General features: G+C 31.7%; 4 protein-coding genes and 1 pseudogene across 6 annotated transcripts; 3 read left to right on the top strand and 2 right to left on the bottom strand.

Moving 5' to 3' along the window:
- Window positions 1-1,023: 1,023 nt before the first annotated feature.
- Window positions 1,024-2,084, bottom strand: AT3G28800 (annotated as a pseudogene; the record flags this gene model as incomplete). The annotated part of the gene is made up of 1 exon: window positions 1,024-2,084.
- Window positions 2,085-6,151: 4,067 nt separating this feature from the next.
- On the bottom strand, window positions 6,152-7,956 carry AT3G28810 (mediator of RNA polymerase II transcription subunit-like protein, putative (DUF1216)). 2 transcript variants are annotated; one of them, NM_001338971.1, is made up of 4 exons: window positions 7,562-7,939; window positions 7,173-7,485; window positions 6,796-7,124; window positions 6,311-6,705 (listed from the first exon to the last, which is right to left on the bottom strand). In NM_001338971.1, exons 1-4 carry the CDS (start codon window positions 7,910-7,912, stop codon window positions 6,442-6,444), a joined length of 1,257 nt encoding a protein of 418 aa, NP_001326631.1. In that variant the 5' UTR covers window positions 7,913-7,939; the 3' UTR covers window positions 6,311-6,441. The 2 variants fall into 2 exon arrangements, with proteins under 2 accessions (NP_189523.1, NP_001326631.1); NM_113802.2 differs by having other exon boundaries at window positions 6,152-6,705; window positions 6,796-7,485; window positions 7,562-7,956.
- Window positions 7,957-11,617: 3,661 nt separating this feature from the next.
- Window positions 11,618-13,600, top strand: AT3G28820 (mediator of RNA polymerase II transcription subunit-like protein, putative (DUF1216)). Its single transcript, NM_113803.3, has 3 exons — window positions 11,618-12,035; window positions 12,318-13,007; window positions 13,104-13,600. Exons 1-3 carry the CDS (start codon window positions 11,685-11,687, stop codon window positions 13,365-13,367), a joined length of 1,305 nt encoding a protein of 434 aa, NP_189524.1. The 5' UTR covers window positions 11,618-11,684; the 3' UTR covers window positions 13,368-13,600.
- A 1,532-nt stretch (window positions 13,601-15,132) lies between these two features.
- Window positions 15,133-17,407, top strand: AT3G28830 (mucin-like protein, putative (DUF1216)). The gene is made up of 3 exons (NM_113804.5): window positions 15,133-15,557; window positions 15,644-16,636; window positions 16,719-17,407. Exons 1-3 carry the CDS (start codon window positions 15,204-15,206, stop codon window positions 16,989-16,991), a joined length of 1,620 nt encoding a protein of 539 aa, NP_189525.2. The 5' UTR covers window positions 15,133-15,203; the 3' UTR covers window positions 16,992-17,407.
- A 4,958-nt stretch (window positions 17,408-22,365) lies between these two features.
- AT3G28840 (hypothetical protein (DUF1216)) lies at window positions 22,366-24,030 on the top strand. Its single transcript, NM_113805.5, has 2 exons — window positions 22,366-22,784; window positions 22,875-24,030. The coding sequence occupies exons 1-2, from the start codon at window positions 22,440-22,442 to the stop codon at window positions 23,703-23,705; spliced, it is 1,176 nt and encodes a 391-aa protein (NP_189526.1). The 5' UTR covers window positions 22,366-22,439; the 3' UTR covers window positions 23,706-24,030.
- Window positions 24,031-26,575: the final 2,545 nt, after the last annotated feature.

Consider the following 26,575-nt stretch of genomic DNA (forward strand, 5'->3'; position numbering starts at 1 on the left):
AAATATTCAAACGGAAGACCTTGACAAATTTCATCTATTCATATTCTGAATATCCAAATTATGTGTAATTTTTGTTTATTATGTCTCTCATTAATTACAAACTATTGTAGTAATTAGAAAAGAAATTTTTACATTAGCGGATGAAAAAAAAATTGCTCTCATGGTTTGTCAAAGTGAGATATGGTTTTCCGTTTGTCTTTTCAATCGTTTTTAGACCAAAATACTTTTAATGAGAGCAACCAAACCGCACAGCAGTTGGTTTTGGTTTAGTTTTGTAAAAAAAAAAAAAAAAAAAACTGAAACGAAGAAACCGAAGAAGAAGAAAAAGAGAAAGAGACAGAGATATTTGAGAAAGAAGTGAAAAGAAGTTCAAAATTCATTATCCACTCCTTCATATTTCAACATCTCTCCATTGAACTCCAAAATTGAAGAACAAATTTCTTATTTTCACAGATGAACAAAATGCAAAAAAAAAAAAAACTCATAAATTCAATCACTTTAGCTTTTTAAACTAATAATATTCTAGGTTTACAAGATTTATTTATAAATAGTCATCAAAACGTAAAAAGAATGAGATTTTGAGAAAACTACTAAAGACGGCCGCAAAATTAGGTTTGCAGAAAAGAATACACAAGTTGAAGATGACTGGAAAATTACAATTATACCCTTCAACAAAAAAATTCTATGTACGTATATTCAATTTACAGTGTACGTACACGAAATTATTTATTGGAACGTATATAGTACGATTTCTAATAAGTCAAACTATTTTTGTACGTAGTCTTATATCTCAATAATCTCCATACATACATAATAATTAAATAAAAATAGATGGTGAAATAATGTTTGTTCCTCATATTGAAAAGTTATGTACGTTTATGTGTAATAATGTACGTACATTTTTGTTGGTAAATTAATGTATGTACATGTGTAATAATATACGTACATCTTTGTTTTTGAATTAAATTATTAAGAAAAAATTATTGATACAATATTAAACCAATATTAGCAGTGGCTGAGATATATTCTAAGACGTTTATACGATGTGATTTTGAAACATTCTGAATTCTTGACGACTTGAGCAGTCAAATGTCATGGACAAGTATCATCAACGCATACCATCTCCAATCTTATAGGACATGATCTAGGTTGCTTGTAGCAAAAAGATTGTTTGATTGCGAGATAAGACATTGTTTGTTGTATGACTTTTCTGTTCTTAAAAACACTTTCCAATCTATAGTGTACGTACATTGGTACAAACCATGTTGACACATACTTCTTGGAGTCACAGCTGGTGTACGGTCACCCAAGTGAAAAAAGTTATCTCCGTCAGGTACACGCTGACTTGTGTACGTACACTCTGCCAACAGACGACTGAATTCCCCTAGATGTTGAACAGTCAGTTGTGTGAGAATGACGTTCTCCTCAACATTCCCTATTTCATATTCTTCTACAGTTACATCGTTCCACTTATTGTAATCATAATCTTCGCCACTACTTTCACTACCATCAATAGTAGGATCGAGGGTACTTCCCTCCATAGATCCATCGTCACCCTGATAATCATCATACCCATCACTATCTTCGTTGTTCCCCTCCTTTTCATCCTCATCTGTTTTATCGTCTTCAACGTCGTCTTGCTCATCTACGGCCTCATTATTTTCATCAACATTTGAAACATTATCACACACACGGTCACTTTCAGCATCGTCACCATGAGTCCTAGAGATATCATTCCCGAGTGTCTTGACGGTTGTAATGAAAAAGACAAACAAGTTGAGAGAAGGATACCGACCACGAATCAAAAAGAACGTATCCAACCCCACTTGACTGTCAATGTAGATAGGAGGGCGTTTAGTATCTATAATCACTAACATCTTTCCCGACATCGAGTAACTAATTATGTGATTGATCTCTGTGTACTTCAGACTGAAAGCCTCGCTTAGTGTACGTACAAATTTTGTGTACGTCATGTTTTCCTTAACACGTACACAACGACCAAACATGTCTTCTTTTGGTTCAAATTTCCATTCTTCTTCTTTGCATCTCCACTCTCCGACCATAGTAAATACGTGAATATCCATTACCCAACTGCATCATAAATTCAGGAGAAACTCATTAAATGCAACATAAAACATGATTATATCTACAAAAACAAATAGAATTTTGATATACACACTTATAAACATATATATTTACACATTTAGCATTTTCAACCAACAAAATTGGAAATAATAAATTTTGGGGGTTTTCTATAGAAAACAAAGTTGATTTCGAACACAATGAAGATCTAGTGTGTTATAACAAGAAAAATCTTTAAACTTCAGTACTTACACGATAATGTTTATCTTGGCTCCAAACTTCTAAATAAACAAGATCAACACTTCTTGAGCATCAATGTACGTTCGCAATTAATGTTTGTTCCTGAGTTCATCTTTAACTCAACACTTATTATAAATAATTTTATAATATTATAACATGTAATGATGATTTTGCATTAATTATGACAAGAGTCACGTCTAAACTTTTTGGGCCATTAAATGTTGATGTCACTTCGTTTTTAATGGTAAAAATCTCCCTTCTAACTGTATAGCCGCGCTTCTCAACGTGAAACAAAAATATCTCCAACTAAACCGGAACAGTTTACCTAACTAAACCTGACTAACTAAACCATATATTCAACAGTTTCTCAACTGTAGCAGCAAGGGCAAAAGATTCAAATTTCAGTTAAAAAGACAAAACGTGAAAACCACTTTTGACTTTACCAATCCCTAAAAATAAAATATAGTCAAAAGGTGTGGCCGCAAATTACCCTAACTAGAATTACTGAAGAGTGGAGAGTATCCGTGCTATGTGCTGATTATTCATATATTTTCTGACATCAATTTTTGGCTACATTATATTTTATATTGGTTTTCACATTATATTAAAGAAAATGTAAATTATAGATCTATTCATTTGTGAAACAACGATTTCATGATAATACAATTTTTATTTATTTATATGTAATTGATAGTAAATCAAATATATAAAGGCTGGAGTTGTTATGTATCGTAAAAGATGATCAGCGAAACATTTCATAAATAGGCAAAAGATAATTATTGATTTGGTATTTTGTGAATAATAATAGATGATGTTCGGTGCTATGTAAGGAAACCCATTTTTTTAAGAATATTAAATCAATTACGATATTTTTATTTTATAGTTAGATACTGGTAATGATATCAAACATGTTAGTTTAAATTTTATTGGTAGGCATATAGTAGATATTTGAAATTTTAAATAACATTATATTATGTAAATTTTAGTTTTTACATATTATACTAGATTTTAACCTGCGGAACGATTTATTTTTTAAAAGTAATATATATTAATACTTGCAAATTTTATTTTTATAAAATATTTATATCTTACAGTTTATAATTGTTATTAAGTAACGCTATATCACGAATCCAAAAGACAATTGTTTAAAAACTGAAGTTTTAACCCCTATTAAAACAGCATATTAATAATATTTTAAAATTTTATAAACATTGATTCAAATACATCCACCATATAACCCAATTCCAAAATAAAATCCGTTCTGTAATTTCTTTACCTGTCCCGTAAATTTTTTTTAAAGTAGTAATTTTTAAATTTAAGAATTATTTTATATATATATATATATAATTTTTGCAAATTATATAATTCTCTAATACATTTATATTTTATAGTTTAATTTTATATATGGTAACATTATACATACCACATAACATTTTTGTTTTTTTATAATCTTTTCTAAATTAGGATGATTTGATATGTTTAATATTAGTGGTCTTAAAAAATAATAAATTAAAGATTTAACCTGTATTGAAACGGTGGATTAATTATATTTTACTTTTTTATTAATGTTGATTCAAAAACCCGTCCCACCAAATCCGTCTTGCCAAAAAGCCATTTATTTTATTAATTTTAATTTTATTAATGATATGACTCTGAATTATCATCTAAACATTTTAGCTAATAACATAGGAGTGCACTATATTTATTTAATAGGGAATGTACCATATGATCCGAATGCATTTTTACCCAAATCCACCAAAAAAGTCTTGCAAAAATACTATAGATATAAGAAACGATAGTCGGTTTTGATAGGTATAAGATTAGCAAATATATTAGTTAGCTTAAATTAGTTAAAGATTACAAATTGAAAAGGTATATTACACTCTATTCGAATATAGTATCAAAACTTATATAACACAGAGATTTGATAATTTTTTAATTGTTGAATACTTTTTTTTTGTGCTAATTTTTATGTGATTAAGATTTAATTGAGTTCGTATATAAAATATTAAATTGTTTTACGAACTTATTTGTTTATAATTTGGTAACAGATAGATATTCGAATATTCAGTATATTTTGCTTCAGTTTAGGAAATCTTTGATGACCTGTCTTTAGATCCAATAAGCCCTATAATCTAGATATTAACCTGCAGTATACCGCAGGTAGGCTTATATTTTACTTAAACTAAAAACTTTTATTGGAAAGATGATTTAAAAATATATGATATTATTTTATTTGATTTTAAATGTATAGTAAACTGTGAGTTGTATATGTTTTGTTGATATTATCCATATTGTTTAGTGTTTAAGATTATACACTTGTAGTTTGATTGTTAATTTAAGAGTTTCACCTGTAGTATACCATCTTGTATTAATATCGATATAAACCCGTCAATTCTAGGATTTTCCAGCTTGTATTAAAAATTGAATCACATCATAAACATAAAAAAAATCTAATATGTTATTAATTATTGTAGTATATAAGATTATAAATTTTCAATATAATATGTATGAAATTGAATATAAATATTTCAAATTATGACCCGTTACTCAGTAGAAAGTTTTCTTAAATCTATTTTTCACGCGTTAAAAATATTTTTTCATGTATTGAACAGTTTATATTCGTTTTTAAAAATTCAAATTATGGCATATGCAAAAAAACTCTAATTCTCTTTTTATAATAATGATATTATTTTTTCGCAAAAATAGAATCATATAAAGATGAGAAGTGAACTATAATAATAAATAAAAAATTAATATGATAATTTAGATATCAAATCTAATTTGTTGATTTTAATTGGTTACTTTTTTGGAAATTAATATTGTATTTTGTTTTTCTAATTAAATTAAATTAATTAAAATTTATATATCAAATCTTATATGTTGATTTTTATTGGTTATTATGTTTGGAAATTAATAATGTATTTTCGTTTCTTAATTAAATTTAATTAATTAAATTAGTATTTGACTTTTTAATCCTTAAAGAGATAAATTAATTACTCTTTAAAATTTTATTTCTAATGGCATACCTATGTAATTACTTACACAAATTAATGTTACATTTAAAATGTACTTCCCAAATAATATAGTAGGATAAAAATTTAATTTTCAAATGATATTCTTTACAAAAAGATTATCTAAAACTAAAAATGAAAACATCATTTTTTATTTTGTAGCGAGGTGGAGACGTCGGTATACAGGGCAGTTGCAAGGCTAAAGTCTGTAAAGCATGGACTTTATGCAGCAAATGAGTAAAAAGAAATTAGAGTGGTTAACACTTTCACTCTCTCAATAGAACTGTCAAGTTTGAACCTTCTGAATGTACATTGTATTTATTTTATATTTACTGTATTTAATAAAGGGCCAAATTTTATTTTATTTTGCTTTAAGCAGTATTTTATCTTGGATGGACCCTGTTGGTATGGTTCCTGGTAGATTTTCCTTCTTGTCTCTTGCATCCTCTCTTGGTCCAAATACCTTTTAGGAACTCGATTCTTCATTTTTTTATTTTTTTTTAATACCAGGAGGTTCTAAGCCAAAATCCGTAATTCTCCTAGGTGCGAAACCGCAACATGTAATATTAGTTTCGTCTCAAGCGTCACTCGAACCGACGACCTCTAAGCTTCGCATGGGATCTTTACTAATTGAGCTAACGACACTAATATTACGTAAAGTGAATGAAACCTAAAAAATGCAATGCAACAATATACACTAAATATGATTATAAAGTGAATGAAAACAGTGAAAAATATTAACATAATGCCTTTAAACCACCCAAAAAACACAAGATATCTGTGTTCAACTAAAATCTTAGGAAAGTTTTAGGACGTTCGTACATTGTTAAATCTCGTTAAAAGTTATTATGTCGTTTGCCTTTTATGGTCTTAAACATATTCTTCTTAGTTTAATTTCGAAGAAGACAAAAATATCAATAAAAATCATCGAGTGAGTTCACTCACTTCTGACTGTTTGTTACAATATATATTTACATTTACATAGTTATTCCTTGTATAGATCGCTCGACTGATCTATGGCTGGCCTATACAGATATTGGTTTTATTTACAACAAAAACAAAAGTAGTATTAACATAGGGCATTATTTTAGTTATGCCTTTGATTTCAATTTGTGTTCATTTTGCCAACAGAAGATGAAGTAGTTGATGATGACTTTGTCTCGCTCTGAATAGCGGTCTCTACGAATTGGGTTGTGACTTGTTCCCACTTAGTAATTGTTGTCTTAATCTGTGTTTGTTGTGCTGGTGTGCATGTCAAAGATCCTTCTTTCTTGCCTTGGTTCTGACTCACAATTTGACTGTGGATGGTATCTAACTCTTGAAGAGTTTTCATCACTTGCTCTTGGTAAGTTTCCATAGACTTTTTAACCTGTGGACATAGCACAAATTTTTTAAAAAAAATATGTTAATGGATATTGTTGTTGTATCCATTTGAAGGAAAAATTCTTATATGCACTACCTCTGCTGATTTGCTTCCAATTCTAGACCGCATAACTCCCATCGCACCCGATAGTTTACCAGCAGCAGATTTAATCCTAGAAAATAAACCTTTTCTTTCTTTGGGGGGAGCAATCATTGTACCCTTGAGTTGCTCGAAGAAGACCTTGTATTCCTCCTTTTGTGGACACTTCTTTTCGAGGTTCATTATGAATGTCGAAACATCTTTGGACGTCTCTTCCTCGACTTGTGTCACTGTTACACCACTGCTCTGACTAGCGGAACTTTCTTCTTTAGTAGCGCTTGTAGAGCTTCCACCAGCACTTTTTGAAGAGGAAGTCTCACTTTCACCTTTAGCGGAAGTCTTACTTTCACCTTTAGCGGATGTCTCACTTTCACCTTTAGCGGAACTCTCACTTTCTTTACCAGAGCTTTTGCTGTTTTCGCTGGAAGCTTCTTTCCCAACACTAGACTCTTCATTGGAAGAAGCAGAGTTGGTTGTGCTCGATACCATTGTGTTTGTGATCCGAGTAATGATTGTTTCCCATCTTAAGATCCCTTCTTTGATTTCTTTTTGTTGTTCTGCTGTTAGCTTCATTGATTCCTCGCTCTCCTCCTTTTTGCGGCTTCCCACAATTTTAGTCGCAAGAAATCTCATAAACTTAAAGGTATTAATAACTTCCATTTTATCCTCTTGAATTTCCTTTTTTATCTGTTATACATATGCAAGTTTAAGTAAATTAAATTGGTTCATTAACAATATATCTTCACGTTGAAGAAACATTTACCTTTCCAATCGCAAAAGAAGATATGACTTGGAAGAGGCCTCCAGCCTTGGCCTTCATGTCTCGGTCGTAATCTACTTGGTCTTTTCTTTTTATTGGGCAGACATACTTGGCGAATGCCCTAAGTTTCTCAAAGAAAGCCTTGAATTTATTTGTCTTGGGACATTCTTTCTCGAGGTCGGACACAAAGACTATCACTACTTTAACGGTGTAAGGTTCAACATCCTTCAACGTTTGTGGAGGTTCAATCTGAGGCAAAGTTGGCTTAAGCTTCAAATGAGCTGAAACGATGTCCAGAAGAGTCACTGATGCAAAAAGAATGGTAAAGCATAAAAATAGCTGAACTCTTGCCATTGTTATATATCTTGTTAGAAATAAAAGTTGAAGAATGAAGGAATTGAAATGGGATTTTTTTGTATACTTTTATAGTTATGTTTAGTGTTCTATGTTTAGGATTACTGATCCCCTGACCATTGGTAAATTGGTGGATTAAAGTCATAAATAATAGTAAAGAGCTTCATGGTTCTTACGTTTCACAAATCTATTGATGGTGAAGTCTTTTGCGTTTGATGTTTTTTGTATTAGTTTTATAAAAATTGACTTTTTATATAGAAGGTTTATAGAATGAATACATATGAAGGCTGGTTCTGGTTGGTTCCCCTATCTTTGACTTCTACTTGATTTTATCACAAACTGTGTGTGGTATCATTCGCCGCCATATTCATTCTCTATATTCGACTAATACGGTGATTTGATAAGCAAGTCGGAACACACTCTCTTCAATAAAACAGATGGGGGATAGGAAATATGATAAGGGACTCCAAATGTGGTTCGTATCAAGAACTTAACCTCTTTTGATCGTTAAACTGTTAGCCATTTTTCATTTTAAACACATGTCGTATTAGTTGTAAAAACGATATTTTTTCTTTTTAAATATAATTTAACATTACATTCAAAAAAAAGAAAAAAAAAAAAGACAACTCTCTCGTTAAGCAAACTTTGTGATACCCTAATTATTATAGTTTTTGTTATGAAAATAAATATAAATTAAAAGTACAAAAATCTAAATATGCTATTGAAAGAGATCTCTACAACTCCACAAGATTACAAGCTAGTTCCTTTTGTTTGGAATTTTTTTGCGTTTCCCACGATGATAATATGATTCACTAGTTGCATGGTTTAGAATATATGGTAGGTCTCGGGACATTTAGCAGAAATCAATAAATTAATTGTGAGACACAATGTCGAGGATGTGGAAACGGAAGAAGCAGGAACTATTAATAGTGCTTTCTTTGATGCCTTCACAGTGATGTGCCTAGACTAATTAAACCGGTGGCGTAACTAGGGCCCTTGCCCTTATCACAATGAAGAACACACGACTCTTTGCTTTCGGCACTAAACCATTGGCGTTATTGGACATATCTTTGGCTCCGAGTGTTTTCATGTCGATGTTAATTTTTGGAAAATAATATTTGTTTTGGAGACTAGGTAATGGGTCGATTCAGTAAAGAGAACAATAGTTAAGGTTTATACGGTCTAGATAAAAACTCACCAAATCATATATATGAAAGTTGGTCAACTCTCTCCATAAGATTGCTACATCATCACTTTAACATTTGTCATATGTTTATTAATTAATTAATGTAAGCTTTTCAACTTCTAATTTATATGTTAATGATACATTTATTATTTAATTTTATATATTATTTTATTTTACATATTTAATGTACTATTACTAAATTTAATTAAACATTACATGATTTTTCAATAAAACCATTTTAATAACTTTTTCATACTTGAAGATTTTTTTGTAATCCAAACTCAAAGTATGAGTATATAATAATCGTGGATTAGTTAATGATTTGAGTAGGTTATTCTCTTAAATTGATATTTATATAATAAATCACCGAAGGTGCATAATACGTACAAAGCTCCATCATCAAATTCTTAGGTTTCTAGAATCGAACACTAACTTCTATTAAATTAGTTTAAGATGAACGTTATTTATGAATTATGTGTATGATGAAATATTGAGAATGTTTTTAGAAAAAAATATTTTAATACTAAAAATAATTTTTTTTGCATGAGTGAATGATTAGATAAATAACAATTATTTAAATTAAACGATACAAAAAATCCGAAAAAAACACGGCGTAGCGCGGGTGATCACCTAGTAGTTTTAAACATGAAACTAGTGAAGCCAGCCTTGGTTCGTGTTGTCCATAGACCCGGTGAGTCTTTGATGCCTCGACTTCTCTTTTTTGGTCCTCCTTTGCATATTTTTTCAGAGCATGGCTTATTCTGTATGCATTTTTTGCCTCTGGTTTCTCGTTGAACATTGATTTTATGGAAATCATGTCTCTGTTGGCATCTTCTGCTTGAGGACAATAGCAGGATTATTAGGAGCGTGTATTTCTTGTGGCTGGTCAAGTTCTCTCGTCGATCCGGTTGCTGTTTTGCTTCGTTGAGTAGTTGTTGTGTTGTTGGATAAGTTGAGGATTTAGCTATCGGTGGTAGCTAGCTTTCCTCTCCTTTTGAGAGCTCCGCAAGTATTTCTTTTCTTGGGTTTTGTTCATGGCTTGTTCTCTGTTATGGCTTCCTGTTGTTAGTGTTGTTGTTTGAAGAATGCTTTGATTTGCGTACTCGCTTATTCCTTGCGTCTTGGTTTTGCATTAGAGGAGCTAGTAGGGCTAATGGCTCTCGTGTGGTGCTGAATGGACTTTTCTTGCTCTGCGCTGCTGACTTCGAGGAACGAACTTGGTAGAGAGAGCTTGCACCTTTTGTTTTTTTTTGGCGTGTGAGGTTCCTTTCAAGGGAAAGCTCATGGTTTGCTAACAGTTGACGGCTCAGTAAAGGACCTTTTGCGAAAGGTTTCTATAGCTGTTGGTCAATCGCATCAAGGTGTTTTTGAATCTGCTTTTGCGCTTCTCCTTTTGCATCTCACCCGGGAAGGATAACAAGAATGTCATCACTTCATCTTGCTCCCAAAGCTTCATTGCTTGCTTGGGTAGATGGACGGAAAACTTGGTTTAAATACCATCTTATGCTTCCTTGTTTTATCTTGTGTGTCTTGGAACCATATGTATAGGTTTTCAATCTTTCGATTGCAACCTAAACTATTTTTATATCTATAAAATATTTACAATTTAGCAAAAAAACTAGTGAAGTGTTATTATAGAGGGAGACACAAACAAATTCCAAACATATACAGTATAAGGAATTTACTTGTAATCTTTTAGGGGTCCCCTTCTTTTTAATTAAGTGATTTCAGTATTAGCGCTATATGTGAATTTTTTTACTAAATATTGGCGGTCATAGGGTCCCCAAGAGAATTTTAGCTTCCCGCTTAGTTAATTTTTGATTTAGTATTTTTAAAATGCTATAATATAGTAACTGAAATCCGAATTTTATTTTTAATAGTAGTTACGAAATTGTGCTATCGTCATGTGCTATGAATGTTCATATTTCTGGTTTTATATAATATTCAAAAAAAAAATTGCACTTCAATTTATTTTTAATTCCAAAAATATATTACAGTAAGGGGATTACTACAAATATATATTTCTTACAATTTTATAGAATAGTAGTGCCAAAATGATAAAATTTAAATGGAAAACTAAAAGAGTTCATCATCAATGATCAAGTGAAACGTAAGATATTAAGAGCATCCCCAACGGTGGGCTTTAATGAGTCCCTTTAAAAAGAAAAAAGAAATTAATTAAAAAAGTAAGAGAGAGAAGAGGAAAAAGAGAAATGAGTCCCTAACGAGAGGGCTTTGCTTTACTGGACTAAGAAACCCACTTTACATGTGGAAAAATATTATTGATCAATTTTTTTATTTGTAACTAAAAATATAAATAAATAATAAAATTATACTTAAATAATTAAAATAATAAAGATAAGGGATTGGGAATGTATTTTACCGTTGGGTTTGCTCTAAGAACCACGAAACTCTTTGCTATTATTTTGACCAAATTCTCAATGGTGAAAGGGTCAATAATTCTAAACATAGAACACTTAACATAACTATAAAGCAGACACAAAATTCCATTATTATTCATTCATTCTTCAACCTTTATTCCTAAAAAAATATAATAAAACAAAAAACAAAAAAATAAAAAAAATAATGGCAAGAGTTCAGCTATTGTTATGCTTCACCATTCTTTTTGCATCAGTGAATCTTCTGGACGTTGTTTCAGCTCATTTGAAGCTTAAGCCAACTTTGCCTCAGATTGAACCTCCACAAACGTTGAAGGATGTTGAACCTTACACCGTTAAAGTAGTGATGGTCTTTGTGTCCGACCTCGAGAAAGAATGTCCCAAGACAAATAAATTTAAGACTTTCTTTGAGAAACTCAGGGCAGTCGCCAAATATGTTTGCCCAATACAAAGGAAAGATCAAGTAGATTACGACAAGGACATGAAGGCCAAGGCCGGAGGTCTCGTCAGGGCCATATCTTCTTTCGCAATTGGAAAGGTAATTTTTTCTTCAACGTGAAGATTTATTATGTCTAATGAAGTGTTTTAATTTACTTTTTTTTTAACGTCTAAACAAACATTATTAATACGAATCTGAGTATACAAGATCAGTGAGATTACAGATACAACCAATGGTTTATGTAACGAATGATAGAAGAAGCTAATTACGTGCCGCTTTCTTAGTCAAATATTTTATCATCTTCGTTATATCGGTCAATCTTTCTTGTTTGGGAATCATCTTTCTTGTTTTAATTTACTTTATCTTGCATATGTATAACAGATAAAAAAGGAGATTCAAGAGGATAAAATGGAAGTTATTAATACCTTTAAGTTTATGAGATTTCTTGCGACTAAAATTGTGGGAAGCCGCAAAAAGGAGGAGAGCGAGGAATCAATGAAGCTAACAGCAGAACAACAAAAAGAAATCAAAGAAGGGATCTTAAGATGGGAAACAATCATTACTCGGATCACAAACACAATGGTATCGAGCACAACCAACTCTGCTTCTTCCAATGAAGAGTCTAGTGTTGGGAAAGAAGCTTCCAGCGAAAACAGCAAAAGCTCTGGTAAAGAAAGTGAGAGTTCCGCTAAAGGTGAAAGTGAGACATCCGCTAAAGGTGAAAGTAAGACTTCCGCTAAAGGTGAAAGTGAGACTTCCTCTTCAAAAAGTGCTGGTGGAAGCTCTACAAGCGCTACTAAAGAAGAAAGTTCCGCTAGTCAGAGCAGTGGTGTAACAGTGACACAAGTCGAGGAAGAGACGTCCAAAGATGTTTCGACATTCATAATGAACCTCGAAAAGAAGTGTCCACAAAAGGAGGAATACAAGGTCTTCTTCGAGCAACTCAAGGGTACAATGATTGCTCCCCCCAAAGAAAGAAAAGGTTTATTTTCTAGGATTAAATCTGCTGCTGGTAAACTATCGGGTGCGATGGGAGTTATAAGATCAAGAATTGGAAGCAAATCAGCTGAGGTAATAAACAAGAAATTATCCTTATAAATTCGATGCAACTCTTATTATAATTCATTTCCATAATTCTTTGTTTGTTTGTTTGTGCTATGTTCATAGGTTAAGAAGAATATGGAAGCTTACCAAGAACAAGTGATGAAGACTCTCGAAGAGTTAGATACCATCCATAGTCAAATTGTGAGTCAGACTAAAGGCAAGCAAGAGGGGTCTTTGACATGCACACCAGAACAACAAACACAGATTAAGACGACAATTACTAAGTGGGAACAAGTCACAACCCAATTCGTTGAGACTGCTATTCAGAGCGAGACACAATCTTCTTCAACTACTTCATCTTCTGTCGGCAAAATGAACACAAACTGAACTCAAAAGGCATAGCTACATTAATTCTCAGAAAATCATCAAACAAATACTTTATGTTATAATCACTAGCTAGTAAATGTTTTTTTTTTTTTGTAAAATAAAATCAAGATTGGTATAGGGCAACCACAGATCTATTGATCGACCTATGCTAGGATAACTCTGTAAAAACAAATATAGATTGTAACAAACATTCAGAAGTGAGGCGAGCTCACATTAATAAAAGTTTTTGATAATTTTCGTCTCAACACAAAAGTAATTAAGCAGTTATAATCTTTTACCATATTTCATAATTATGATCGCTACATTAAAAAAAAAATCTACTTCAATTTCATTTTTCATTTTTATCTTTGCAATGACCTAACACAAATTCTTCCATGAGATCAACCTTTTCATAAGAAAGGGAGATTGAATCAAAGACCACCATAATAAATTAAAAATACTGTCCAAGAAAAAAATAGTTTTGTTGACGCCAATGATCGAATATGTTATAGGATTGTGCTTTTTTCTATTTTTGCGGGTAATTGTGAGGTTACTTCATGAAAGAAGATCAACAATCTTTGCGGCCAATTTGGTAAGCTACAAAACTAAGCCTATGTCTGAGCAGTTCACGTAAGCTTCTCTAGTGGCTCTTCAATCCAATTTTCAAACTAAACGTGTGATTTCCACACTTAAATCTCACGTATATTTATTCGGTTCTTATGGTTCCGAGACAGGTTCTGGTCTAGTGTAACTGAGAAAAGCTCCTTATAAATTTCTGCATGTTTCTATTTTTAACCGTTTGCATGCAATTCATACAAGTTTAGTAAGGGTTTTTTTTTGGGGTCAAAGATGCCAGTTTTAGTAGTTCTTAAACCGATTTTGTAAAAGCTATGGACGATTCGAATTTATCTCCTCGGAAGATTGTATATAAACCATAATTTATACGAATGATTGATTTTTGGTAGTTTAATTGGTCTTTGTGAGTGTTCTTAGACTTTTCTCTTGATGGTTGTTTGATCTTAAAACATTTCCCATGTGAAGTCTAACTCTCTTATAGTATTATACAATAGCAAAAACATGTTAGAGATTTTAAGAGAATTGAATAGTTTAATTATTTTAGTCAACTTATTTTAGTTTAAACCTTTTAACATTTCCACCATCATACAAATAAACTATTTAATTAACACTTTGTAAGGTGTAACACTTTTTAGCATGTATGCATTATATATTATTTTGTTTAACTCAGTGAAGTATTCATCTGAATACAAGTTAACTATGAATATATAGTCCTGTCTTCTTACATGAAAGAGTCATATTTTAATACCACATAGCAACAGCAATAATATTGTTACATGCTATAATATCAGAGCATCCACAAAGACAATTGGTCCACTAGTCAGAGATGTACCTAGCTTATGTTGAGCGACAAGAAATCAAATATTTTGGTACGTACAGTGATCAACATGTGAATAGTAAGATATGCAACCCGATATACAGTCATTTACATAACTAGATTGATGATCCATAAAGACCGAAAAAGTAGTGGTCATAAACGAATGTTGCACAAATTTTGTTTAAGAGTCAGTTACATAATAATTTGCATCTAAATATAGATTAAAGAAAAATGCGGATCACAGCAATAGAAATTGCCGTCAAAATAGAGAGTGAAACAAGAGAACCTCTTTTGCTATTCAATTGCAACCTTAAACCAATCCACCATTTTCTCTTATTCACATAAAAAATAGAGTTTTAACCATCTATATAAACCCCACCTCACCTAGAAAGTAAAATCATCCCAAAAGGAGAAAAACAAACAAAAAACAAAACAAAACAAAAACCAAAAAAACAAAAAAATAAATGGCAAGAATTTCACTAGGGATATGTCTGATGTTAGTAGTAGCATCAAGTGTGATCTATGAAGCGCAAGGAACGTTCTTACTAAACCATTACTTGAAGAAGAATTTTCCAAAAAAATGCAACGAGTTTACGCCTTACGCTAACAAGGGTATGATAACGTTGGTGACCGATCTCGAAGGTAGCAGTCCGGCCACTACAGAGTTCAAGACTTTCTTTACACAGTTCAAGTCTTACATGTCTTTCATCGAGACAACATCGGCCTCAACAAAAAATGTTGATGCCGAGATGACAGCTAAATGTGACGGTCTTTTCAAGGCCATGTCTGCATTGAGTGCTAGTAAAGGCGTCAAATCAGTAAGTCATTACCATATATACTATTTCATGTGATAGTAATTTTTTTTTTTTTGTTTGGTTTTAAGTGTTGTTTGTTTTGCGAACAGGCGGATGCTGGGAGTATGAAGATGACCATGTTGTCGATGGGAAAGACTTTGGTTGAGCAGAAGAAGAATACAAAGATAATGACATTGAAGGAAAAGAAAGAGTTGGTCATAGATATGGTGAAATGGACTAAAATGGTCGCTACATTTGTGAAGTCGGCCTCCGAGCAGAAAGGAAAGTCTATCAATATAGCATCTTATGGTCTTGATGTCGATGTTAACGATAGTTCTATTGTCGGTGGAGCTGCAAGTAGTGAATCATCCTCCACTAAATCTGGATCTGTTTCCAGTAGCGGAAGTGTTTCTACCAAGTCGAAAGAATCGAGTAGTAGTGGAAGTTCTGCCAGTGGAAGTGTTGCTACCAAATCCAAAGAATCCAGCGGTGGAAGTGCTGCTACCAAATCCAAAGAATCTAGCGGTGGAAGTGCTGCTACCAAATCCAAAGAATCTAGTGGTGGAAGTGCTACTACAGGTAAAACTTCGGGCAGTCCGAGCGGAAGTCCTAAGGCCAGCCCATCTGGTTCAGTTAGTGGCAAATCATCTTCAAAAGGAAGCGCAAGTGCTCAAGGAAGCGCAAGTGCTCAAGGAAGTGCAAGTGCTCAAGGAAGCGCAAGTGCTCAAGGAAGTGCAAGTGCTCAAAGAAGAGAAAGTGGGGCAATGGCTATGTCCAAGAGCAGAGAAACAAAGACATCGAGCCAAAGACAATCCAAATCATCGAGTGAAAGTTCATCTTCTAGCACAACCACCACAACAGTGAAACAAGTCGAGAGTGAGACTTCCAAAGAAGTAATGTCATTCATAATGCAACTCGAGAAGAAGTATGCAGCAAAGGCGGAACTCAAGGTCTTCTTCGAGTCTCTAAAGTCTTCCATGCAAGCTTCCGCAAGCGTTGGTTCCAAAACCGCGAAAGACTATGTTTCTGCCTCAAAAGCAGCCACTGGTAAACTCTCCGAAGCCATGGCTTCAGTGAGTTCCAAAAATGTCAAATCAGCAAAGGTTCGTAAATTCGAACTCAAATTTCTTATTCCTTTGATAAAGGTTAAACAAAAAATCAAACTATTTCTTTGTGATATGATAGATGAAGAGCAACTTGGACACTAGCAAAGATGAAATGCTGAAGTGTGTCAAACAAATTCAAGATATCAACGGTAAAATGGTGAGTGGCAAGACCGTGTCATCAACACAACAGTCAGAGCTCAAGCAGACAATCACCAAGTGGGAAAAGGTCACCACCCAATTTGTTGAGACCGCTGCTTCTTCAAGTTCATCGTCATCCTCATCCTCATCCTCATCCTCATCTTCTGCTGCTTCTCAGCAGCAGGGCAATGCAGCAATGGTCAAGACTAATTGAGTTTAAAGGTGAAGTTACTTTATTGCGCAAAAGATCACCAAGAAAGACACAACCAGTAATGCCAAATATTATAATAAGTAGTTAACTATTAGATAATTTTTCTTGTAAATAAAACTAAGATCGGTATAGGTAAGCATTGCATGCTTATAAACCGATGTATGCAAGTAATAACTCTGTAAAAAAACGTTACAGATAGATTGTAACCGCTTTGTATGTTAACATACAAAAGTGAGTGATACCTATGAAAGGGATTTTTGAATACTCATCTTCTCCTTTCAAGAAAATTAGGTCTAATTTTAAGATCTACCGAAATATAATCGTATGCATTTAAAAGATATGGGACTTAAAGAGTGCAACGTAGGACATTACAAAAATGGATTATGTTGCGTATTATTTTTTTACTTCATATGATTATTTTGTATTTTTTTGACATAAAGGTAAAATTGCAAAAATGATCGACTTTAAGTTTTTTTTCCACAAAACTCTTATCTATATGGTCAGTCCAATTTAATCAATCGAAATTATGATGCTTTAGATCCATTAGAAAATCAGCGAATAAGATATTCGACGATTACACTCACTTTGTGGAATTAGTGAAATAGTAATATCCCGAAAGAAATAAATAACAGATTGAAGAATAAACGTATAAAAAAATAGAACAGTTTAACTCATTGAGTTGGTTTAGATATATCATTGAAACTCTCCATTATTCATTTTAACTAGTTTTCAATTGTATGTAAAAGACGGTTTACGTTTGTTTTTATGATGCAATTGTTGAAGTAGATAATGGCGTAATTAAACAATTTGTTCGTGGATTATATATGATGAGGTTTATAAGGTAAAGGTTTCCCTATTGATACAACCTCGTATTTTATATAACTACTTAAGATATTGGGACGTGTTGACCGTAGATGATCTCCATTTGAGTGGTCAAGAGAAAAATAAAATAAAATGAAACTGTATAACAAGAAACATGTTCTTACGCGTCCGCAACATGAATTCTACTTGGTGAGACCCAAAATCTTTCAGTATTCTTCTTATTGAGGAATATGCTTTTTTTAGGAAAAAATATTTTGAGGTTGATATTGACGAGCATGTCATAGATAGACTCAACGTCTGGTATTGACATTGGCCTCACATTTCAGGTAAGTTGTTTTACTAGCATTTTCGGATGCAAAACTCATAGGATTATATGGCTTATGTAGTGGATTGGTATGTATGGATAGGTGAACAAATAAACCAGAGCAAATCTATGCATAATTTTAATCACAATAGACTTGCTGTTTTTTTTTATTAGTTAAACACATGAAAACTTTATTAAAATTATTATTATTAGAACCAAGATTAGTTAAATTGATCTGTATCTAAAAAAGAAATGGGACAAGCCATTAAGAAAACATAGAAGACTCACTACATTTGCCAAAAAAAAAAAAAAAAAAAAAAAAAAAAAAAAGAAAAGACTCACTACATTGTACAAATAAATTTAATATCACTCCTATATACTTTGATGATATCGCCTGTCCTAAGATGTCTTGCATCTTTGATATAAGCTCTATCTCTTACAATCTAGAGAATATGTACTAGATGACTATGAAAATGAAAAGAATCAACAAACTAACTATGAGCTACAGTGTTTTGTCAGAAGGTAGATGAAATGACCATTTAACCTTTCTTTTCAATTTTTATGTTTCATCGTCATCAACACAACATCTTAATTCTCACCATCATCAACACAACATCCACCACCACCCTCAACAACACTACCAACAGTCAAGATTTAATCGCCCACCACCCTCACTCCAACCAAATCAATATTCCCTCAACCATCATCAACATAACCTCCACCACCATCCTCGACACCACGGCCACAAGTCAAATTTAATCTCACAACACAACCACCACTACCCCCACTCCACTCAAATCTAATCCCCCACCATCAACATCAACACAACTTACCCCCACTCCACTCAAATCTAATCCCCCACCATCAACATCAACACAACTTCCACAACCATCCTCTTAACCATTGCCACAAGTCAGATTTAATCTCCCACCATCATTCTCGACACCATCGCCACCATGCTTTAATAACTAATAAAGAGATATTTATCAATATTTCATGGTATACAATAAAATCGCATAAATTCTTGCAATTATGTTCTATATATTTCATGCTATTCAACAAAATCACATGAAATCTTGTAATTATGTTCTATATAATTTCATGAGATTCAACAAAATTGCGTGAATTTTTATAATAATGTCCAGATTTCTCAATATACCATGCTATTCAATAAAATTGAGTGAAATTTTTCACAATAATGTTCATATTTGGCAATATATCATGCTATTCACCATAATCACATTCATTTTTGCAATAATGCCTCCTCAACCGCCGTACAACTTCTCTGCTACCTATTGTTCTCTAATTCTGATAAAACGTAGAAAGGGTTATTTGGTCAATGTCCCTCTTTTAAAAGGTGGGTCCATGGTTAGTTTCTAATAGAAAAGAAGTCCAACGTTATTTTCTTAATTATTTTACAGTCAAAGGTTATTCATTAATATTACCCTACAATCTAAGTAACATAAACTCAATTAATATCATATAATCTCTTTTACAATCTAAGAGACATAAACTCAATTCTTATCTAATACTATAATGATACTAAAATTTATACAGTAAAATACCTATAAATTAATAATGTTGAAACTGCAAAATTTTATTAATTTAGAGAGGTTTTAATTTATCGATAAATTAATATGTACTAATTTATAAAGAGATTTTCCTAATTTAGTAACTTTTAAAAAATTTCTATAAGATTTTTTTCATTATAGAAAACAAGAATCAATTACAAGTAAAAATAATAATATCATGCTAAGAAAACAACACCAAAAGTTCTTGATACAGTAAAATACTAGAACTAAATTTCAAATAAGAATAAATATAAATTTAAGCAAAAAAATATTAGAAATATATTTCAAAGAAATTTCTTACATATAATATATATATATAACAATTATATATATATATAATTGATACATTTATACAACAATTATTAATTTATGATATTGATGTGACCATATATTTACATAGAACTTTCAAAATAATTATTATCTTATTAATTTATCGATTTGTGTCACTTTGTACACGGGTCCCAACTCAGAACCGAAAGAATTTTATTAATTTATAGAGATTATTAATTTATCGAGTATTAATTTGTAAAGGTTTTACTGTATTTGTTATTGATATTAAAATCTAATGTTAAATAACACCTCATTCTATCTATACTATTAATTGGGAATCATTGAAAATTAACAACCTTATGAAGGGTAAAATATTACATTGAATGCCATTGATTGTTAGTGTTTTTAAATAAATTCATTAAGGATACAATAGTAATCACAAAATTAATAGATTTAAATATAAAAAATGGTAATATTCTTTTAAGCAATTATTAGTTTCCCAAAATTAAACTCACTTTCTCTTTCCTATTAATTACGGACGAAAAATTAAAATTTATTTCTTAAAATTTTTTAATCAATAAAAATTGAAAAACTAAGATTTGATATCAAATTATACTACTATATTATTAAACTAACATTTTAGAAGTTCATTTTTATTTTTAAGTTTTTTAAAATCATAACACTTGCTTGATACCATGAATAAAAAAATCATACTTTGTGATAGATAAATAAATTCAATTTTAGAATTTTGGGTTAAGTACTTTGAAATATAAAACGAAAATTTATTTCAAAATTTCTAAAAACGAGATTAGATGTTACAAAGATTTATATTTACTATGAATTAAACAAAAATAATTAATTTAAAGTAATTATCATTATGCCGTACATTTAGAAATATCTTAACAATAAATTATACATACTAATTTCAAAATATTTTGGGTTTTACTTTTTCTTTTTTTCAACCAGATCTTTTTAAAAATAAATCCATAATATATTATTGAAAAATTTTTTGAAATAATGTAAACTAATTATACATTTTTCATTCAAAACAAATTATCCAGCAACAATAAATTGCTTTTATAGGTGTATTTCAAAATTTTAATTATATTCCAAAAATCCAATTAATTATGATTAAACAAGAGAAAGAAGAATATTGAAAATGTAGCTAAGGATATAAACATTATTACATTTGTTCAAATATAATTTTTTTCAAAATTATTTGTTATAATGCTATTCATATTTTTGAATTTGAAGAAGGAAAAAAAATCAAGAAAAGATATTTGTGTGTTTTAATTTATAATATATTTGTAAACTTTAACATCCTATATATTAATCCCCAAAACTCAGTCATATATACATTGGTTTTTAAAGGTAAGCAAATAAGAATTTTGGAACGTACTTTTAATGGAACAAAATGAAAATAGGAATTATGAGACACAAACGACATGAAAAGAAACGGAAGTACTATATAAAATAATTTGAAACCAAACTGAACATCAAATTAAATATCTAACTGGTATGAGTTTGAGTTATGAGTACTATATAAAATAAATTTGTTTACACACATAACTCTGTATGTACGTATTTTGTGACACAAATTCTATTTGTGATAGTTACGGGTTGGTAGTATTTTTATTTCACATATACGGACGGGTTATGGGACGAAGAATTTGTGATAGATACATCACAGGTTTTCCATTCCAAGAAATATAAGTTTTAATTTCTAAACTAATCAAAACATTATAACAGTTTGATTACTGGTGTAAAATAGGATATAAATTTGGTTTTAGTTTGGGTTCTTTCTCCGTATGAGTCTGGATCTTAAAATATAACTATACACGAACACAATTGAATTTCGATTATTACTCTTAATTTTATAATATCTATACTATTACAAAGTTTACTTATAACAAAATATTATATATTTTTAAAATTTATTAAAAAAATTATATTTTGTACGTATATGCGAATTCAGATATCTAATACATTGTACTATAATATATATCACAAAATAAGAAAATAATTTACATTGAATTGAAAATATAAAATCCCGCACATACGTGCGGGTCAGGATCTAGTTACTATTGTTTTCAGAAAACATTACTTAATTGGGTTAATCTTATATCTCAACATTTACAATCAAATTATTAAAATTCTACCTCACACAAGTCATGGGTTAGAAGAACCTACTAGTTCATATTCTCAAAAGAAAAAGTATCCTTTCCAGAAAAAGAATGACAAAGATTAAAACACGGAGAGCAATTAACGATTGCAGACCAAATAGAAATTGAAAGAAAAATATATTTTATAGAAACTTTGCTAGTCTCTAGCGACCTTAAATCAATCCACAGTTTTCTCTTATATTCATCTAAATTTAGACCACTTAGAAATCTTTATAAACCAATTCTCCCTCAAACAAAACTTAAAAAAAAAAAAAAAAAAATATATAAACATAAAAAATATTAAACAAAAAGAACAAAAAAAATGGCAAAACTTTCATTAGCATTAGGTCTATTGCTACTATTAGCATTAAGTGAGGTCTACGAAGTGCAAGGGTCGTTCTTATTGAGGCATTACATGAGGAAATTTCCCAGAAGGTCCAGAGACTTTCGGCCATTCGCTTGCAGAGGTATGTTGAAGTTCGTGGACGTTTTGGAGCTTAAGTGTCCATTAAAGCCACAATACAAGAGCTTCTTCGGAAACCTAAGGTCTTACATGAACTTCATAAACTCGGCATCCGGGTCGAAAAACTTTGATGCCGAGCTAAAAGGGAAAGCCCAGGGCCTCTTCTCAGCTATGTCTGCAATGAGTGGCAAAGGCGCCGCATCGGTAAAGTTCATTTAGATCTTAAAATGTATTTAAGTAAAGATCATCGTGGTTTGATAATGCTTGATTTATTTCATTTTATTTGGTAACCAGGCTGATTCTAGCAAGGTTATGGATACATTGCTGTCAATGGGAAAGACATTGGGCACCCAACAGCAGAGCGGTTCATCGGTAATGTCGCTTGGACAAAGGAAAGAGATGATCATGTCTATGGCGAAGTGGGCACAAACGATTGGTCAATTTGTTGTGAGTGCTGCAGCAAAGAGCGGAAACAAAATTGATATCTCATCTTTAGGAATTGATGGCATTGATGCTAGTGCTGCCGGAGCTGGAGATTCTACTGCCAGTGGTGGAGTTTCTGCCACCGGAACTGGAAGTTATGGCGCGGGAGCTGGAGGTTCTAGCGCTTCTGGCTCAGATACCGCAGCTGGAGGCACTACCGCAACTGGAGGCACTACCGCAGCTGGAGGCTCTACGGCCGCTGGAGGCACTACTGCTAGTGGTGCTGGTACCGCAGGCTATGGTGCCACAGCTGGAGGCGCTACCGCTAGTGGCGCTGGTACTGCAGCTGGAGGCACTACCGCTAGTGACGCTGGTACCGCAGCTGGAACTACCGCTAGTGGCGCTGGTACCGCAGCTGGAGGCACAACCGCAGCTGGGGCTGGTGCCGCAGCTGGGGCTGGTGCCGCAGCTGGGGCTGGTGCCGCAGCTGGAGGCACTACCGCCGCTGGCGGTGTAAGTGGAAGCTATGGCAGTAGTGGAGGAAGTGCTTCGAACACCAATGGTGGAACTAGTAGTTGCGGCACAAGTGCGTGTTCTAATGGTGGTGGAGCCTCCTTTAAAGGTGCTATGAACTTTCAAGGAAAGGCATCCTCTCAGTCTCAACAAGCTGCATCATCCCAAACCTCTAATGGCTCCAGTTAGATAAGGGCCGACCTAGCATATATATAAACGTACGTATTAATATTATTTAAATAAGAAGATGGCCCTGCTAACATATTAAAGCAGCGAGCTGTAGAATGTTTTGGCTTTATGTATCTAAGCCTTTTTCTATAATATGAGAATATTTTGTGTTAACACAAGATATTGGTAATTTAGTTTTGATCAAACGGGTTCACGTACTTTTTCTTGACTGTTGTCTTGTGATTTACATCTCTGCATAAAAGTGGTCTACGCAGCCCCAGCCCAACAATAATTAGAGCTTTAGGGCAAACCAAATTTTTTGGACACTTACTATATCTTTTTCATATTTTAAAGTAAATTTGTACATACAAAAATTGTTTAGTTTCTTACTAACCTTTTTTGTAAAAAGGTCCTAAATGTTAAGAAAAATGGAGTTATAGTCTAAATGTTTTTTTTATAACAAAATAGGCTTTAAAACATAAGAAAAGTCTTAAAAAGTATGATGAATCTGTAGTCCTGGAATCTTTTGGCTGCTGCCTTTTTGTCGTACCCATTTGGGCTGGACCGGGTTCTATGTTCTTATGGTATTTCCCTCTTCATCAACGCTACTAAAGAACTTTACTCTAATTGAACAAAATGATTTAGTAGTCAAACCCAATCTTATGTCCATTTTTGGGTGCATTAGCAAGATAAGATTAATATACCACGCGTTGTTAGCTCAATTGGTAAAGACCCTAGGCGAAGTTTAGAGGTCGCCGGTTCGAATGACGCTTGGAACGAAACTAATATTACATGCTGTGGTTTCGGGCCTAGGAGGATTACGGGCTTCGGCCCAGAACCTCCTGGTATTCAAAAAAAAAAAAAAAGACTAATATATACGGATGTATATGACATTGAGAACATAAATCTTTGGAAGTTGCCTCTTGTGGTAACTCTCTTCCAAAAAATTTGTATAAGATCAATCAAATAACTATTTTCATTTTAGTGAAAAATCTAAATCTTATTCTTATTTTTATTCATTGCACAATAAAGCTTAATGAACTATTTTGTTTCGAGATTAATCACACTAAATCAATGTTTCTTGGAAAATATGATATATTTTTGGTGAATCATATAAAAAGCCCAACAAAGCTCAAATATGCTTTAAAGAGTAGGGGGTTTACAATGATTTTTCTAGCCCAATAATAAAAGCAATCAAATTACAAAACTAACATCCAAAAGTTAGATTAAAAAGGAGCTAAAAACTAAACCCAGCCTTTAACAAAGAAAAAAAGAAAAAAAAAAGAGCTAAATATATACTCTGAAAACATGAATACATGATACGTTGATTAAGTTTGACACATGTGTTATCTACGAGCTGCCAATCGATTCTCATCTTGAAATCATTATGAGTTTAATAATTTCTGATATAACGATCACGAAAATAATATATATACATTTTGCTTCTCAGCAAAACTTTATCGTCTTCATCAATTGTTATTATCAAATCCTTAGATAATACATAGGTAAATTAAATTTTAAAAATATTTGCATTCCATCTCTAAGAGGATCTCGTATCGAGCCATGGGTCACATGCATAATCAGGTGATTGATATAAGCTATTTCTATGAAGACTGTTGAATTTTAAGTCCCAAACTGCCCGGATTGGGTTTGGATCCAACAAATAGCTGAGTTATGGTGGCCGAGTTAGTTATATTTACTAATTATTATCGCGAGGTAATATAATTTACTTTTATAAGAGAATACATTTAAACTAATTTAATATATATCTAAAAATAATTTTATAGTGCTGAATTCATTTTGTCATCGTCTCATTGAGTATTTTATGTTTTTATTATCTTATTATATAAAGTATGGTTTTCAAAGTTACTAACTCATACGATTGTGCCACATGTCAAGTCAAATGATCAGATGTTTACATGTGTCATTCAAAATTTAATTTTTTATTCTCTTAAAAAATAGAAAATCTTAAAAAGTAAACAAATTTATATATACTAATTCATTTACTAACTCATACGATCATGCCACGTGTCAAGTCAAACGATCAGATGTGTACATGTCATTCAAAATTTAACTTTTTATTCTCTTAAAAAAATAGAAAATTTTAAAAAGTAAACAAATTTACATATACTAATTTATATGTCTATATATTTATAAACAATTAACATTTATTCAACAAAAAGAAAATTATCAAATTTGTTTTTATATGTGTTATTGGTCATTTAAATGTACCACATATTATTTTCTTAAAAACTGATTTAGTATGGATAACAATACTAATTAAAAAGACCATTGAAGTTTAAAATAGTAATATAATTTTCTAAACATTATTTTAGTTGGATAAAATTATATTTGTCAATGTAATACAATGTTTTTATTCGTCAAATCAAAACACAAAATATTAATGAACTTATAAGAATAAAATTTTGAATACTTATGTTTTATTCTAAGAATTTTAACTCATCGTATGATGGAGCGTCTTGCATCTTTTGATGTGATACTATATCTATGTTTTATTTTAAGAATTTTCACTCATGTAATCATAAGTGAAAATAGAACATTTTGAGAAAAAATAGCTTAGCTTATAGGATTTAACTTTTCAATTATTTTTAATGAGAATATTTTCATTTATTAATTTTACCTCATTTGATATTAATTTGCATGATGTAAGATTAACTTACGAGATTACCGCATATATAAAAAATATATTTTCAACAATGTTTGGTTTTAAATATTTTTGTGGATTTCTTTTTTTTTAGTTAATTATTAGCGTTTTGGTATTCGAGTCAGGTTCGGATCGGCTATTTTGGGTTTGGGTTTAGAAGTTTAGGACCCGTTTGGGTAATTTAAGATTTCAGGTCGGGTTAGGGTTCGAGTTTATTTATATATTA

This window comes from Arabidopsis thaliana, chromosome 3 (assembly GCF_000001735.4).
Source record: "Arabidopsis thaliana chromosome 3, partial sequence".
NCBI classification, from domain to species: domain Eukaryota; kingdom Viridiplantae; phylum Streptophyta; class Magnoliopsida; order Brassicales; family Brassicaceae; genus Arabidopsis; species Arabidopsis thaliana.

Coding starts and splice junctions, on each gene's coding strand:
- AT3G28810 (NM_113802.2), bottom strand. CDS start 7,912: ATGGCAAGAGTTCAGCTATTTTTATGCTTTACCATTCTTTTTGCATCA. Junction 7,486..7,561: donor CTTCTTTTGCGATTGGAAAG/GTAAATGTTTCT, acceptor TATGTATAACAG/ATAAAAAAGGAAATTCAAGA. Junction 6,706..6,795: donor TTGGAAGCAAATCAGCAGAG/GTAGTGCATATA, acceptor CTATGTCCACAG/GTTAAAAAGTCTATGGAAAC.
- AT3G28820 (NM_113803.3), top strand. CDS start 11,685: ATGGCAAGAGTTCAGCTATTGTTATGCTTCACCATTCTTTTTGCATCA. Junction 12,036..12,317: donor CTTCTTTCGCAATTGGAAAG/GTAATTTTTTCT, acceptor TATGTATAACAG/ATAAAAAAGGAGATTCAAGA. Junction 13,008..13,103: donor TTGGAAGCAAATCAGCTGAG/GTAATAAACAAG, acceptor CTATGTTCATAG/GTTAAGAAGAATATGGAAGC.
- AT3G28830 (NM_113804.5), top strand. CDS start 15,204: ATGGCAAGAATTTCACTAGGGATATGTCTGATGTTAGTAGTAGCATCA. Junction 15,558..15,643: donor CTAGTAAAGGCGTCAAATCA/GTAAGTCATTAC, acceptor TTTTGCGAACAG/GCGGATGCTGGGAGTATGAA. Junction 16,637..16,718: donor AAAATGTCAAATCAGCAAAG/GTTCGTAAATTC, acceptor GTGATATGATAG/ATGAAGAGCAACTTGGACAC.
- AT3G28840 (NM_113805.5), top strand. CDS start 22,440: ATGGCAAAACTTTCATTAGCATTAGGTCTATTGCTACTATTAGCATTA. Junction 22,785..22,874: donor GTGGCAAAGGCGCCGCATCG/GTAAAGTTCATT, acceptor TTTGGTAACCAG/GCTGATTCTAGCAAGGTTAT.